The sequence below is a fragment of the Aspergillus piperis genome, assembly GCF_003184755.1.
Source record: "Aspergillus piperis CBS 112811 unplaced genomic scaffold BO85scaffold_7, whole genome shotgun sequence".
Lineage (NCBI taxonomy): Eukaryota > Fungi > Ascomycota > Eurotiomycetes > Eurotiales > Aspergillaceae > Aspergillus > Aspergillus piperis.
In genome coordinates, this window is record NW_020291597.1 from 23,285 (window position 1) to 38,397 (window position 15,113).

Here is a 15,113-nt window from a genome sequence, read left to right on the forward strand (position 1 = left end):
GTTAGATCGCGTGTCACTGCCATGTTACATCGCGGTGTGGATGTGTAGATACACTTTCGCGGAGAGAGCCAAAGACATTGTTCCAAAAATACATTGTCACGGTTTTGAGGGGGCCGTCTATCATTCCTCCCCAACCAACACACATGACTATTTTCAGCTTCGTGTGATAATCCAGGCCGTAGACGCTGTATACGAGTTACAGCCATCTTTCCAGACGGTTGCTCCGTCGGCTGTGTTGGCGGAGAGGTCTATGAGGTCATACATGTCACAAACTCTCAGCCTCAGTCATCATCCGACCAAAAATCTTAAAGCGAAAAATATTATGTCAACCAGTTCGATGCTCTTCACATGACAAAGATCCTCCAAAAAGAAAACGTTCTTATAATCAATTCATCCAAGAAACCGGAACCGCCGACGGGTCGGGGCCGCCGAAGTGTTCCAAAGTTTCGACATCTAAAGCACCACGAGAGACGGAAGTCTAAACACTAACTGCGCCCGGGCAGGCCGTTGGACTCAGATAACAAAGGAGTCCGGTCACTCGGGTTCTGGGTCTTACCACTATCGTCCTCTGCATCTCTGTAGAGAATATAGTGCTGCACCACAAAGATCAGATCGAAAAAGATGGTAACGTTCGACAAGAGAAATTTGATGGGGTTTCCAGTGACTCCACTCCAATCATCTTGGAAGCTAGAATCCAGCAGCAACTGGGCAAGGGATAAGACACCTCCAGACAGATCAAATAAGATCTGTCCAATACTCCAGCCGTATGTGGATTTACGCTTATAGTTGACCCACGCTTGCGGTACGTACTTCACGATGGTGATGACCAATTTCACGTAAGAAAGGGCATATATCTAAATTGACACAAGAGCCAGGGGTCAGAACACATGCGGATTAGCCATTTGCAGATCTTTGGACTACTTACGACATCGATCCACGCCCAGGAGTATGGATCAAAGCCGTTATTTGGGCTCTGGCCGAGAACGATGAAAATGACGATTGTGACGCCGACTATAGAGCCCCAGAAAAGGCCTGCTACCGGCTTGCTCACTTTCTGATGGCGAGAGACCTTGAATCCCCAGATAAACGGCCAGAACTGTGTATAGGTGATAAAGCTAAGAACGACGGCATGTAGAGCAAAGGCAAAGTCGTTGAAGCGCACGGTCGGGTCCTTAGCATGTGGATGACGAGCCGCATACTGATGACGAATCACGGGAGAGTAAAGAAAAGCGGACGTATATATGGTATAGCACACGAAGCCTAGCACGTTGATGGTGGGAAAGTCGATTGCCAGCCCCGTTGTCGAACGTCGCCGGAAGTTGTTGATCGGCTGGGGATAGAAGGACGCAGACCAACAGAACGTGCTGAAGAACGTTGATTAGTATGCACAATCCCCCGATGTCTCACGTCTGTCGTGATGGGTATCCTCCCTAGTACTCGCGGGTTTGAAGACGTACTATATCCAGCCAAGTAGGCTGCGTTGCCATGGTGTTAGTACATGGTACAAATGAGATTAAGGCGGAAAGATCAGGAGGGAGACGTACCGAGAAAGCGCTCTCACGAAGATTTCTAGCTGAGTTGCCATAGTTACCTCCTTGTAGCTCTGCTGCTGCTTTCTCGTATAGGAGGGAGTAGGAGGGGCACTGCAGCGAGATGGAGAGGCTATCTATATGCCTCGATAGAAGGGAGGATGGAGTGGATCTGCTGGCGGAGAGAGCAGCTGATAAGATACGGAAAGCACGCGATTGCGGTCACCTGGCCTGACCGCTTTCCCAACTTTGTTGGCTGGATCTCTGGAATTGGGTTCCTTGCAAAACTGGTGGATCGTTCCTGGGATGATTAATTAACCTGGGCCCGCAGGGTTCACAATGGATGCCACTATACTACTACAGAAAGACCAACGGGCCTCACTACTATCGGCCAAGTAACTAGGGTCGGTGGAGTGGAAATCCAACAAACCTTGAGCAAGACACTAACCCTGCTATTTGAATAGCAACCATTTCTTGTGAGACTAAGTCATCGGCTTCTAGTCCAGCTATGCCCCGGCTTTCACCGGGATCGGCACGTCTATTAATCAACGCTATGATCATCGAGATGCAATAACTAGATAATCTGCGAGGGATCGTTCAATTGGTGTCGATGATAATCATACTCACATGCGCAGGCGGTCGCTCGCGGCAGAAGGCTGAGTCAGCGGGTGGTTGTCCGGGATATAGGCTGACGGGCTAAACCGCAAATAGAAAACAGTTGTTGCGATGAAGCGGCTTGCTTGCCCCAGCCTCAGCGGCATTCCAGCCTGCATCTCGATCGTTCGGCGGTTATCCGCTTCCCTGTCCCACGATCCGTTCATCTGCTTCAGTGCTGTTCTTTCTTTTCTTTTCATCTAAGTGGTCTTCAATCGTTGGCTATACAGGCGGGTGTCCTGCCACGCTTCTCTTATCCTCGTCACATCTACTACCTAGCCCTCCCCCACCATCCATCTATACCTATCACTCACCGCTAGCCTCTTGTTTCTCAAAAGATAAACAACCATTTCAACGCTGGGCTCGGTCGCGTTTGAGCCTCCGCGATCGAATTCCCCGGGAACTCAAGTTGACGCCACTGCTATCGATTTCATTCGACCTTTCCCATCAGCGCATGGTGCATTCTTCGGAGTGGGGGATCTCGCTAGATCTCCGTCGGTAGTTCGAACATTCCAGTGTCAATGAGATCGGGAGGAATTCACGTCGATCGGAAACTATAAGAGCTCAAGGTCTTCAGTAACCATGGCGGTCGACTCTGGCCTCTCCGCTGCGGGGAGCAGTACTTACGCTTCGAATACACTGCATGTCGGCGATGGAACATGGGACTCGGAGCGCGACACATTCCTCCTCCCTAATCTGATGGGTATCAACTTCGACACAATGCGATACAACGGTAAGTACATTTTTTGTTCTATGTCGCGCAAAATCGCTTACATATGTCAGGAATGGGAAACCGATTCAAAGATATGCCCGAATACCATACCCTCATAGCCGTTCACGGTATCATCGCTACAATCGTCTTCCTTTTCCTCGTCCCAATCTCTGTTTTGATCATCCGATACTACTCTCGATGGAATCCTTTCTGGGCTTTCAAGCTGCATGTCTGGTGCCAAGTCCTGACATTACTGCTGAGCACCGTTGTGTTTGTGTTCGGTTGGTTCGCTGTTGGTCCAAAGAGAAGCCTGACAAACCCGCATCACGGTATCGGGCTCGCAATATACGTCCTGGTGATCTTTCAAATTCTGTGGGGTTGGCTTGTTCATAAGATTGAGAGGAACAGGAGAAGTTACCATGTTCCCTTGAAGCTTGTTGTATGTTGTGTGACCGTTTGGATTCCTGCCCAAAAGCTAACTCATGCCAGATTCATCGATGGATTGGACGCGCCCTCGCAATCCTTGGTCTTGTTCAAATACCGCTGGGTCTCACCCTTTATGGCTCGCCTAAGGTGCTCTTTATCCTCTACGCGATTGTCGCCTTCATCCTCCTCGCAGTGTTCTTTGTGCTGTCATATTTATACGACACAGAAGGGTATCACATGGAGGGCGGCGGATACGAAAGTCGGCTCAGCTATGTCTCAGGGCCCTCAGCTGCCGATGACCATGGCCATAGTAACCTCGGGCCCATGGCCGCCGCAGGAGCGACCGGAGCTGGTCTGGCTTCGCTCTTCAGACGTCGTTCCAGAGGCAGACCACACGATTACGACGAATCGCATACCAGCTTCTCAGACGAAAAGCTTTCCGACGAAGGCGCACGGCGTGGTGGCAAAGGGAACTTACTTCTAAAACTAGGTGCACTTGGTGGTGGTGCCTGGCTCGCAAAGAAATTCTTCGACAGAAGACGCGAACGAGACAACGACACGGAGTCCGGTCGATACAGCAGAGCCCATACTCGGAGTGACAGCATGACTGAAGAAAGCTTGAGCAGGCTGGAAGATGGGCGACGACCGGAGCCAACAGCGCATACCCCTCTCAACCGTCCGCCGAGCAGGCCTCCCAGTAGACCTCCCAGCAGGCCCCCGAGCAGACCACCAAGTCGACCTCTTAGCCGTCCCCAAAGCCCTGGCTCGTCGTACCTTTACAACAGCACCTATCTTTCTGAAGCTCCCCAACGCAGGCCATCTCACGGACTCCGAGACGCTCTGCTCGGAGCAGGAGCGTTAGCAGCGATCAAGGGTTTCTTCTCACGCCGCAAAGGTGATGCAGAACAACGTCGTGTGGAAGATATGCGCCGTCGGGAGATGGAAGACGAGCGGCTAGCCCGGGCAAACAGCAAGCGACGCTACCCCGGAGAGGGCTATTACCCAAGACGCGACAGGCCGGCATCATTCACAGCTACAGACCTTTCATCAGACTTCTCCCGGCCACCCCGCGATCCGCCGCACGGCGAGTCCATCGTCTCAGCAGCAGGACCCCCAATGGCATCCGGAGCAGTAGACGGAGCACGCTCAGACATACCACCGGCACCAGGACCACCCATTCCCCCACCAGCAGCCTCAGAATACCCAGGACCAGCAGCATCTACACACGGCCCCACAGAGCTCGCCTCAGGGGTAGCAGCCGGAACAGCCCTCGGTGCTGCATCATCGGCACATCGCCGTCGCAGCGCCAGCCGTCACCGAAGCAGCAGCCGACCCAGGAGTAGCAGCCGCCACCGTGATCCCATCGCATCTCCCCCCGTTTCCGTCAAAGTGAAGATGCACAACGACGGACGCCACGTTACTCTCCGAAGACTAACAGACGAAGAAGCCGCCGCCAGTCGCGAAGCAAGACGAAGAGAGCGAAGGAACTCCCGTCGTCGCGCCGGCAGTGCAAGCTCATTATCCGGGAACGAGGGGGGTTCGCACGACCGCTGGCGCCGGGTCGAGGAGCTAGAACGCCAGCAACAAGAGCAGATGCAACGAGAGCAGGCTGCTGCGGCGGCGGCAGCTTCCTCAGCTTTCCCAGCAACTTCCGCCACTCCATCATCAAGTATGCCTCCTCCTGCGACGTCAGCTTATTATGCACCACCGCCTCAGAACGGGAATGGGGGCTATATGCCGCCTCCCCCGCCGCCCCCTGTGCCATCTAGTCATCCTTATGGGACAGGGAGTATCGCGTCTCCGGGTACGTTTACTGGGACGGAAGCGAGCGGGGACTACGCAAGCAATCGTCGACGAAGACGCGCGGAGAGAGCGCGTGCTCGTCAAGAAAGACAGCAGCATGGTGTGGAATTTACTTGATGAGAAGGTATCTCCTGCCATGTCCTTGACGTCTCTTCTTTTTCTCCTTCTTCCCCTGTATAGCAACCTTGATGATTACATGCCCCTTTGCTCTTTGGTGTTTAATTGCGTCCCATGAATCTGTTTCTTTTGATTTTACCCCCTTCATGTCAATCTTGAAATACGTTATGATGTACAAGTGCCAATGACTCGCTGTCTCGGGTGTTGGTTCTTCTGGAAACTACGCTTCGTGCTTGTTGAAGATATTTGTGCTCGGAAAGAGCTTCTTGTCTGGTGATGTCCGGTAATGACGCTATGAAAGCAGCCATACAGAACGGTTGCAATGAGCAAGGGAATGGATATGAATTGTTGGTTTTGTTTGGCTATTGGTTTATGATAAGATACTGCTATGAGGAAATGCACAGTGCTAGGCTCATAAGCAGTAGGAGTCGGTGCTCCTTGAGCTGTGGTTTTTCATTCGTCTCTCCGATTCCTGCATATAATGGTCGCCATATCGTTCATATTGTGCTGCATTCTTGTTCTTTAATGAAAATAAAAAATTGATGTCTTTCACGCCTGAAGAGTACCATCAGTAGCATACTACCGAGCGCCGCCTTGTCCTCAATCATACATAGGAAGACATCATTCAAGCCATTGATTAAAGAGCCGCATGTTGGTCTCTTGCGCTCTGGGTCGTATCAGACTCCCTTTGGTGAATGGAGAAGTTGACGCTGAACCTCTCTAGTACATACAGTACTGGAAGTCCGATGCATCTCACAAAGAGGTGCACAAAGCTAGCCACAACTTGTCTGTGTGTCAGGCTCCGCAAGACGTTACATAAGCCCAAGATCAGCCGCATAGCGAGATACGGCATTGTAATATCGGCCCGAAAGAGACGGGTGGAATCATATGAAGAAACAGGTAGGTTGAGCTCTTGCCCTTGGTGTGTTTCAATAGACTCCGACGCGCTTGGGTTTGGCCATGGCCAAACGAAGCTCACAATGAACTCGTATGATGCAAATCCGGAACGTGGGTGCTCAAGTGGTTGCTGTCCAACCAAGGTTATACTGATAACACCTCGTTCCTTTGGCTGTAACAGGTGAGAAATCCAGCTAAGTGGCTTCCCAAGCCAGTTCCCTATGCGCTTCAGGTTTGGCTCTGGTACCTCTTGGGGGCTTACCATGGCGGTACTGGGGTTTCGGACGCATGTCTTGGCAGACTTCGACTTAGCAGTTCTTAAAACCTGGCGCAATGGCAAGCCATCAATTGAAGGCAAGGGGGCGGGGAATGGCTGGCTCAGATTGTTCTTGACGAGGTAAGGCTTTGTGCCACGTTTGACAGGCCGGGACAGGAATCGGGATGGGCCGAGCTTGAGGTCACTCCAGGGTCCTCTGTATCGCTTGCCGATATCATTGTCCATACCTTCTAGCAATATTGATCGGTTGGCCAATCGAATGCGAGACCTCGAACAGCCCTGGGGATTGGACAGCTGAGCTCTAGGAGGTGCTAGCCATTTGTGATCCACGGGACCGTGTTTCAAGGCAGGCATCGGACTCGGAGTTGCATTCTCGTATGTCTCGGAGCCGGCAATGTCAAGGTGTGCTAAGAATCGCGGTTTAGGAGGTCTTGGCGGTTTCCACGCTGGTTTAGCCTCCACAGGACCGCGACTATTGCGTTCGGATAAGCTTTTCTCATTCAATATAGCGAGGGTGGTGTTTCCCGATCTCGCCGGGGACGGAGTATCTCGGTCTGATATACCGCAAGGTTCGATTGTGCTTTCATACCATTTTTCAAAAACAAATGCATCATTAAACATGTCGGGTACTCCTTGGGGGTTGGCAGTGTCCTTATCAGAGAAAGTTTCCAACATCCTGCATGCTGAGGTTGACGGGTTTGTCGGGTGTTCTTTATCCACCTCCATTGGAAATATGTGGAAAGCGTCAGTATCATGAGAATCGCTGCGGGCCATGGTTGGGCGGGCAGGACAATTCTCTGGGTGTTTATACTGTAGTCGACTCGAAAAGCTCTGGGATTTGTCCGAGGCCTGACAGAAGGGATTTTCCGGATCATTGGCCTTGGGCTCCTGCATGATGGTAACTGGCTTGGTGAACGCAGGCGGCATCATAGCCTGTCTAGATGTCAGTCGTCTGTTTTTTCAGCGTCAGTTAGGAAGCCAAAGAAACCAAATGAAGCCGAAGTTAGGTGTTGGCAAGACAAAGAGGAGTAGAAGAGGAAGGAAAGGAAGGCGAAAGCAAAGGTCTCCTCGACTAAGTCGGAAAGAGCAACCCACGCAGGCGTGTAGCCGAGAAAGGCATCAGCAACCAGTTTATCAGCCAGACTAATTTTCAATATTAGCTATTTATGGGCCTCTGCCCCGAAAACCATGCAAATAATGTTTCATGAGAATTGCTATAATTCTACAGGTTCAAAGTTGAAGTCGCGAGTGGATATGTACATCAGGTATCTATTTGAGGACGGCCTGCAGGCTCTCCAGCACCTGTTTTTGGTTGTCAGTCAGAATGTTCGGGTCGTGTTTGGTAGTGTCTGTCTTACCTCAAGCTCAATCTTAGCCTCAGCAATATCCTGCTCGCTGCCGCTTCCGTTGGCAATCTTCTGGGCCTCGGCGATCTGGGAACGGACGTTCTGTGTTGAGGGTGACGGATTAGCACTGCGCAGAGGATAAAGCACGAATCGGTTAGAACCTACGTCAATGCTGAATTCCTCGAGAGGGAAACCCTCGACGGCGTTGATGCTCAGCTGGGAGTCGGGCTGGACAACGGCGAAACCACCAGACACTAATTTCATGAGCAGTCATGTCAGTCTTGTCCTAGACACGATGTGTAGCGGCTGATTTGGAGACTCTCGGCCCGCGGCACAAATATCAACACGGTTGGTCGGACGTACGGAAGAACTTCTTGCTGGCACCACCCTCCTCGACGATCTCAACGAGACCGGGCTTGAGCTGCTCAATGGAGGGGACGTGGTTGGCGAGAACACCCATCTCTCCGGACTCGGCGGGGATGTTGACCTGGACACTATATGGGAAAGGTTCGTAAGTATGGGGCGGTCTAAGGTGCAAGGTGGTCGTGCAATGCTTTCGACCTATCCGGATTGCGAGGTTACATACACGCCGGTCGACTTGAAGATGGACTGTTGAAAGAATAAATTGTCAGTATCAAACACATAGGCAGGTGCACAGAGGCGCTCAACGGAATCGGAGGCGTACCTGGTGAGGAAGGGTCAGGGAAAGCTTGATCTTGTCCGACACAGCCTCGGCGTAACCTCTGCGCTGGAGAGGAACGCGGAAAGCGGAGGGACGAGCCCTGAAGGCAGAGCGAGCGAAGCGGAGAGAGCTCATCTTGCAATGGACGAAGGGGGTGGGTGGTGATAGTATCCCTCTTGAACCTGAGTTGGGAGTTGCAAAGGTCGAAGTCGGATGCCGGTTGTTCCCTAGCGGCTCGGGCGGTCACGTGGTGGGCCACGCGCCAACAGAAGAACCGCCGTACTCGGTTGCTGCGTTGACCTGCACAACGCTGGACTCCTTCTTGTTCTCCGGTTATTGGCTTTGAGTGTGCGGAGATCGCTCTCTGCTGAGGGTGTTTAGCTTTTATCTGTCTGCATCTCGGCCGTGAAACTACCATCTGAACGTGGTAGTTGTTAACATGATTCTTTACAAGCATATGCTACAATCCTACAAACTGGGATGGTCGAAGCAATCTAGGCGCGTAAGAGGCTAGGAGATAAGACATCCAATATCAACATCACCACTGTCATATCGAAGGTCATTCAACCAAGTCCGCATGTATCCATCACTGGGGCCCATGTTAATATCACGTGATATCCGGCTGTCAACATTCCCGTCATCGTAACTATGGATCCCATATCCATCCACACTATTAATCTCGATTCGACATCAATTGGACAGGGTTTATGATTGCCTGGTTATTCAACCACATTGTTTCTATGTTCGGCATCTACAGCTCCGGGCAATGCGTGCTTCATGATCATGAAAACTACGCAGTATTTCCCCAGCATTGACCAAACAGTCGGCCATGTTGTTAGTCATCAATCACGGGATCGTTTTGTGCCTCAGGTATCAATGCCATTCCCAACATTTGACGATGCGCCACCATCTTCACGAAAGTATTCAAGTAGCAAGCAGAACCAAGCATCGTAAGCAAATTCATGTAGTTAGCAATCGACAATCCCAAATACAATCAAATCTAGACCCTAAGCCAGGACAACCCCCCGCCCAAGCAGTAGCTAGAGAAGTAGGCCTACAGTAGTGAAGAGACACCAAGACGGGCAGGACGCTAGCCGTGCTCGGTAAGCGAAATCCCACAGAAAACCAGCCCTAGCCGAACCTGCCTTGGGGACTCTGGCCTTCCGCTCCGTTCAGGATAACCTCACCCGCCAACTCCTCGTCAACCGTCTGTTAGTTGCGACAAATCCGACAAGATGGCGAGTACGTGACACCCCTTTTGCTCCAAAATATTCAAACCCCCGTTATTTTTGCATTTCCCGTCCCTCTCGGACGAAGAATGCGATTATCGACCATCTTAACATGGAAGAATGATGTATAGCTGACATGAATCTCTACAGAGTCCAAGAACGCGTCTCAGCACCACAACAGCCAGAAGGCTCACCGTAACGGGTGCGTATTATAAGCCGATTTTCCTCCTACCTTTTTTATCTGTCCCATACACGAATCGCCCGAGGACGAATATCACGATGTTGGATAGCGGACGGTATCTTCGACAAATTGAGGTTCAGCGAACGGGAGAAGGAAGAAGAGGATAGATACTCTGGCCCTGATGATGGAGGATATCGACCAATATCCAACATTCGACATATTCGTCCTCGGGAATCAACACACAACAACTACAACGAAACCGCTTGAGAGAGATCGAAACACTGACCATCGCCTTCTTTTTCCAACTCAACAGTATCAAGAAGCCCAAGACCCACCGTTACCCCTCCCTCAAGGGTGTCGACCCCAAGTTCCGCCGCAACCACAGACACGCCCTTCACGGAACCGCCAAGGCTCTGGTACGTTTCTCTCTAAGATCGATCCAACAAGAAGTGTCTCTTCTGTTGGGCGAAGCCGAAATGAAGAATCGACACTAACACTCCGAACAGAAGGAGCGCAAGGAGGGCAAGCGCGAGATCGCATAAATTACTTCCAACTAATATAGAAACGTTTTAAAAGAAATGGAAGCGATTTGAGTTGGTTGATTTGCTCTTATATCATTTCCTGTGTTTCCTACATGCGACCGACAAACGACGACAAAAAAGCAAAGCGAAGCACCGGTCGAGAGAAGATTCTACATTGGGCTGAAGGGTATATTACCCCGCAAGAAACCGGGTTTGTCACATAAAGCAAATGGATACGGTTCTCTAGTGTTGCTTTTTTCTTGGGCTTCATTTTTCCCCCGTGGCCGGTGGTTCATTTGCTTTTTCTGACTGACGTTGCGGTTCTCATACCGTAGTATGGTTGGTTGATGATGTTGAAGTTGGTGTTGATGATGAAGAAACAGGCATATGTGTGTACAGCTTCGTGCTTATTTTCCCATGCGCGCTTGCTGAAGGATTTATTTTACGTGCCGAGAGAAGATCCCATGCCCTCCAATTACCAAACACCCTTTGCTCTTTGCTCTACCATGGCGAGAGGGTGCATGGACGGAGGGCTACATACTACCACCATACCATGTAGGCGCCTTGTAGGGTTTGATAGTGAATAGTGAATTATACTATGATTTCTTGTTTTATCAAATACACCTCATAATAAAACTCGAGCTTATTTTCTCAAACTATATAACCCACTCAACCTTCCAAACAACCAACCTCTTATCAAACCCCCCACTAACCAACCACTCCTCCCTCTCACCCCTATCAACCCACCCCGCCCAAAGCGTCCTAATCTTACACCCAACCTCATGCCCATCCTTCAACAACGTCACCACCCTCCCCGTCTTCACCTCCACCCCTCTCACAACCCCATCATCCCCATTAACCCACACCCCGGAGCCATCCGGCCTCCACACGACCTGCGGCGTCGAGTACGCCGTCTGTGGCGCAAACGTATTCGCCTGGATCAAAATCGCCGCGTCCTCGCGATTCTGCAGCGACAGGGCAGCGAACGCCTGCGCCGCCTGCGTTGCTGGCTCCTGTTCCTGCTCCGCCGAGCCGGTCTCCAAACTCTCTGCTGAGGGAAACAGTAACCGCACAATCATGACCTTCATATGCGGAAGAGTCGACGTTGCGATGGCGATGAGACCCGGGTCATGTGGGCTGAGGGCCAGACAGGAGGGGGAGAAGGCGACCCAGGCGTTGGAGTGCGGGGCGAGGTTCTGTTTACCGATTAAGGGGCATTCGTATCCGGTGGTTGAGTCTGCCGATGGTTTGACATGGTAGTAGTAAAGATTGCTTGAGTCGCGGCGGGAGACGAGGAGGATTAGATCCTGGGGGTTGTCGATGTGGGTGGTGAAGAGGATGGATTCGGGATTGGAGAGTAGTGGGATGGAGGCGATGGGGTCACCGATTTGCGTAGAGGCTTCGTTGTTGATTTGCATGCGGTAGAGGAAGATCTTGGAGTCCCAGCCTGCGGTTGCGATCCAGATTGTCGTAGAGGTGGAAGTGGTGTCTGCTCCGTCGTCGTTGTTGTTGTCGTTGTCCTCCTTCTGCTCGTAGGCGATGACTTTGACGGCGTATTTGGCGTGGTCTTTGCGGCGGTCGATGATTTCTGCGCCTTTTTGCAGAAGAATTTGGCCGGACATATTGGTCATGAGGACGTATTTCCCATCTTGGATTGGGATGTACGATAGAATCGGGGCTTCTGATGTGCCCGTGAATGATTGGACGAGGTCATGGCCAGGAGATGTTTGGAAGAGATGGAGGTGCTTGTCTGCGCCGGTGGCGATCAGATATGGCTCTGCTTGTGCATCTGGCCTTTGCCATTGCTCTACGGAGCATGCCAGTAGGTTTGAACTGGTTGGCGTTTGGATGATGTTGGGCTTGCTTGGTGCTGTGATGGCAGGTGAGTTTCTAGTTTGGAGCGGGGGCATTGGAGGGAGTTATACATACCTGGAACGCTCCAGACATCTTTGTCCTTGTCATTGTCACCGTATCGCTCAAAGTTCTTGCTTTGGTCGAAGGCTTTCTTCTCTTCGAGTACGTTCTCAATGGTCCAGTTGCTCGTATTGTCTTTGCCGCGCTGTTCTCCCGCATCGGACGGGAGCCCCGCTTCTTGCAGGAAAGCTTTTAGAGTCTGCGTGTAGTTGTTGGTCCGTAAGAAACGGGCCACGAGGGTGCTGGCTAGTGGGATGTTTTGCGATGGGGGTGGCATCTTGGAGGTTGGGCTGGGATTGAGCGACGGAATGTAAGTAGTTTGTCGAGCGATACTACTTAATTGGGGGAAAGATATATATCGGGCTAGTAGCTTCATGGCTCCACTCGGACCAGATCTCTGTGTTTGACACCAAATTGAAAGTGGCCTGCACAAACAAGCCGCCTGAGCACTACATTTCATGAGGATACTGCATTTAGCAGAGAGTTAAGATGTTCTCATTCATAGGCTGAAGTACAAAAGTTTAAAAATATATATAGAAAGAAATATTGGTATCTTTTCACACCACCATCCCAGCAAAAGCAGAATGACAACCAAAGAGAAACCAGTCAGGCAAACATGCGCATAGCGACTTAACATGTTGCTCGCCAAAGGTCTAACCCAAAACTAAGTTCTAGGCCTCAGCTAAACATGTCCTCCGCCCTGCGTCGTGGCCCTCCTCGCCCCTCAATCTTATCGGAGAACAGTTCCTTGCCGGCGTTCGAACCGTACTTCGAAGGGAACAGTTCACGTACAGACGATCCCCGTCCTTTGATTGATATGCCATTTGCCGCACCGCGAATCGACATCCCCTGATCCTGCCTTGCTGCCCCGCGGATGTTAAGACCGCTTGTCTCGGTCGCCTCGGGGAAAAGCTCGATATCCCGCTTACGGCGCGCAGGTTGTTGGTCCTGACTTCCATCCACAAGAGGTACTGAAATTCTTCGCGAGAATAGATCTGCGGTCTCGTCCGCAGCATCGATTGCGTCTGACCGGCGATGGTTGCTAACCTTCTGAGGGAAGAGTTCTTTTGCAGTTTTGTTTGGAAAGAGCTCTCGCGCTTTCGCATCGCTAGCTTTTGCACTTGAAGACGGGAAAAGCTCCTTGCCTTCATTGCGGCGACCGAGCTGCGGCGACCGGTCGCGGAACCGTCTGCGATCCTGCCGATCATCCTCAGCATATCCGCCTTCCATCAATGTATCCCGACCGGGTGATGCGCTACGGTTGCGAAGGCGACCAGACAATCGTCCTTCTTCCTGTGGAAATAGGTCGCGTCCCCCTCGCCTTCCCCGCCTTTCGCGACTGCGGTCCGACGAGCGATCGCGGCTTGCTGGCGTGTCATCGTACATATTGGCACTGAAGCTCTCGTCTGCATCGCGGTCTCTCCGGCGTTGCAGTTCTCGACCATCAAACCGTCTTCGCCTGTAATCCCCGTCACTGGCATCTCCACCTCCCGAGCGTCGTCTGTCGGCGGCGAATTCTCGTCGCAAGCGTTCCCGAGGATCATGTTCAGGGTGCATGAGGTAGAACCGACTGGCTTCGTGCGCGCGGGGCTTTTTGCGATCTGCCTTGACAGCTGACCGAACCTGGAGGACAGAGTCGGGGTGCGTAGAGAGAAGCTTCGCGGATCGTAACCGTAGAGCAGGCAACGCAGATGCATCCTCCTCCTCGCTAACCTGCGTAAAGGCTGACAGAGCTTGGAGACCAACCTCCGGCGAAGAGTATAGGAGGTTTGCCGATGTGTCATCAATCCATTCAACGCGACTTGGCTCCTCCAGGGTGAAGTGTTCGACAGCAAATTGTTTGATGTTATCCGTTGTCAATTCGTCTACACCACGTATATGAACCTTTTCGTATTGTGCCTCCTCATTCAGAGGGTCGACGTATTCATCTTGAGCAGCTGTCGTTGCCACGAGGGTTTGTTCCTGGACAGTTCGACGAAGATGTTAGAAGTGAACAACTATTAATCTAAGATACGATTAGGCAAGAATAATACTCACAGTCTCAATTGCCTCTGCTTCCGGAAGGGGACCAAGGTCAATGTCCATGTCAATATCCATGGAGGCGTCCATTGTGTCAGCGACTGGGGCAGCGTTGGAGGCGTCTAGTTGAAGAGAAGGCTGTTGCGCGCTGGCTACCTCCATTGAGGGAGGAGACTCAGTCGGAAGATGCGGGTATTGGATGTTATGCAAAATTAAAAAATGAGGAGAAATCAAAGTAGCTTTATCAAAGCTCGATGGCAATGAAACAAAGAAGAAGAGGGGCGGCGAGGAGGCTGAGATGAGCGTAAAGTGAAGCCGAAAGGAAGTTGTCTTCTACACCGCCCGGACCAGTCGCCGGCGGAGTTTCGCCGCTGCCGCTGGCGATGATGTCGATGCTCTTTTTGTCACTTTCAACTTGATGTCTCATCTGAATCTCAACTATCAATTAGATCTCAGAGAAGAGCGTACTTTTTTTTTTATATATAATTTGTATTCACAGGTTCTCATGGTGACTCGGAAATAAGGTCATGGCATGCTTATAAGTGACACTTCCAGATGGGACAAGGTTAAGTGACTAGTCTGGACTTGAAGCAACATTCTCAGCATCAGAACACCCTTCCGATCCTATCATGGCAATGGTTCCAGCCTTATCAGATTGAAGGTCAAGTGTCATGAAGCTGCAGTCGAACTCTGATGCAAGGAAGAGCCGTGGTAGTGACCAATCTGATCATATCCCACTGAAAGCTTTATGGTCTATTCGCATCACCAATTGTTATCGCCTCACTCGATGATACTTGTGGCGTGAC

The 15,113-nt window shown here is 51.4% G+C and overlaps 7 protein-coding genes across 7 annotated transcripts; 2 read left to right on the forward strand and 5 right to left on the reverse strand.

Moving 5' to 3' along the window:
• Positions 1 to 76: 76 nt before the first annotated feature.
• On the reverse strand, positions 77 to 1,877 carry BO85DRAFT_448321 (putative L-cystine transporter). Its single transcript, XM_025659913.1, has 4 exons — positions 1,545 to 1,877; positions 1,458 to 1,475; positions 926 to 1,364; positions 77 to 854 (listed from the first exon to the last, which is right to left on the reverse strand). The coding sequence occupies exons 1-4, from the start codon at positions 1,583 to 1,585 to the stop codon at positions 486 to 488; spliced, it is 867 nt and encodes a 288-aa protein (XP_025516184.1). The 5' UTR covers positions 1,586 to 1,877; the 3' UTR covers positions 77 to 485.
• An 888-nt stretch (positions 1,878 to 2,765) lies between these two features.
• BO85DRAFT_369985 (uncharacterized protein) lies at positions 2,766 to 5,241 on the forward strand (the record flags this gene model as incomplete). Its single annotated transcript, XM_025655946.1, has 3 exons — positions 2,766 to 2,916; positions 2,967 to 3,334; positions 3,385 to 5,241. The coding sequence occupies 3 exons, from the start codon at positions 2,766 to 2,768 to the stop codon at positions 5,239 to 5,241; spliced, it is 2,376 nt and encodes a 791-aa protein (XP_025516185.1).
• Positions 5,242 to 5,785: 544 nt separating this feature from the next.
• BO85DRAFT_468029 (uncharacterized protein) lies at positions 5,786 to 7,309 on the reverse strand (the record flags this gene model as incomplete). Its single annotated transcript, XM_025662229.1, has 1 exon — positions 5,786 to 7,309. One exon carries the CDS (start codon positions 7,307 to 7,309, stop codon positions 5,879 to 5,881), a length of 1,431 nt encoding a protein of 476 aa, XP_025516186.1. The 3' UTR covers positions 5,786 to 5,878.
• A 301-nt stretch (positions 7,310 to 7,610) lies between these two features.
• BO85DRAFT_448323 (F1F0 ATP synthase subunit delta) lies at positions 7,611 to 8,594 on the reverse strand. Its single transcript, XM_025659914.1, has 6 exons — positions 8,447 to 8,594; positions 8,348 to 8,370; positions 8,125 to 8,255; positions 7,927 to 8,015; positions 7,774 to 7,863; positions 7,611 to 7,717 (listed from the first exon to the last, which is right to left on the reverse strand). The coding sequence occupies exons 1-6, from the start codon at positions 8,576 to 8,578 to the stop codon at positions 7,685 to 7,687; spliced, it is 498 nt and encodes a 165-aa protein (XP_025516187.1). The 5' UTR covers positions 8,579 to 8,594; the 3' UTR covers positions 7,611 to 7,684.
• A 1,084-nt stretch (positions 8,595 to 9,678) lies between these two features.
• Positions 9,679 to 10,402, forward strand: BO85DRAFT_448325 (60S ribosomal protein eL29; the record flags this gene model as incomplete). Its single annotated transcript, XM_025659915.1, has 4 exons — positions 9,679 to 9,685; positions 9,823 to 9,874; positions 10,167 to 10,269; positions 10,360 to 10,402. The coding sequence occupies 4 exons, from the start codon at positions 9,679 to 9,681 to the stop codon at positions 10,393 to 10,395; spliced, it is 198 nt and encodes a 65-aa protein (XP_025516188.1). The 3' UTR covers positions 10,396 to 10,402.
• Positions 10,403 to 10,907: 505 nt separating this feature from the next.
• On the reverse strand, positions 10,908 to 12,565 carry BO85DRAFT_437469 (uncharacterized protein; the record flags this gene model as incomplete). The annotated part of the gene is made up of 3 exons (XM_025658621.1): positions 10,908 to 10,970; positions 11,088 to 12,244; positions 12,304 to 12,565. 3 exons carry the CDS (start codon positions 12,563 to 12,565, stop codon positions 10,908 to 10,910), a joined length of 1,482 nt encoding a protein of 493 aa, XP_025516189.1.
• A 401-nt stretch (positions 12,566 to 12,966) lies between these two features.
• BO85DRAFT_458546 (NCBP3 domain-containing protein) lies at positions 12,967 to 14,469 on the reverse strand (the record flags this gene model as incomplete). Its single annotated transcript, XM_025661594.1, has 2 exons — positions 12,967 to 14,250; positions 14,326 to 14,469. The coding sequence occupies 2 exons, from the start codon at positions 14,467 to 14,469 to the stop codon at positions 12,967 to 12,969; spliced, it is 1,428 nt and encodes a 475-aa protein (XP_025516190.1).
• Between the last annotated feature and the right edge of the window lie 644 nt (positions 14,470 to 15,113).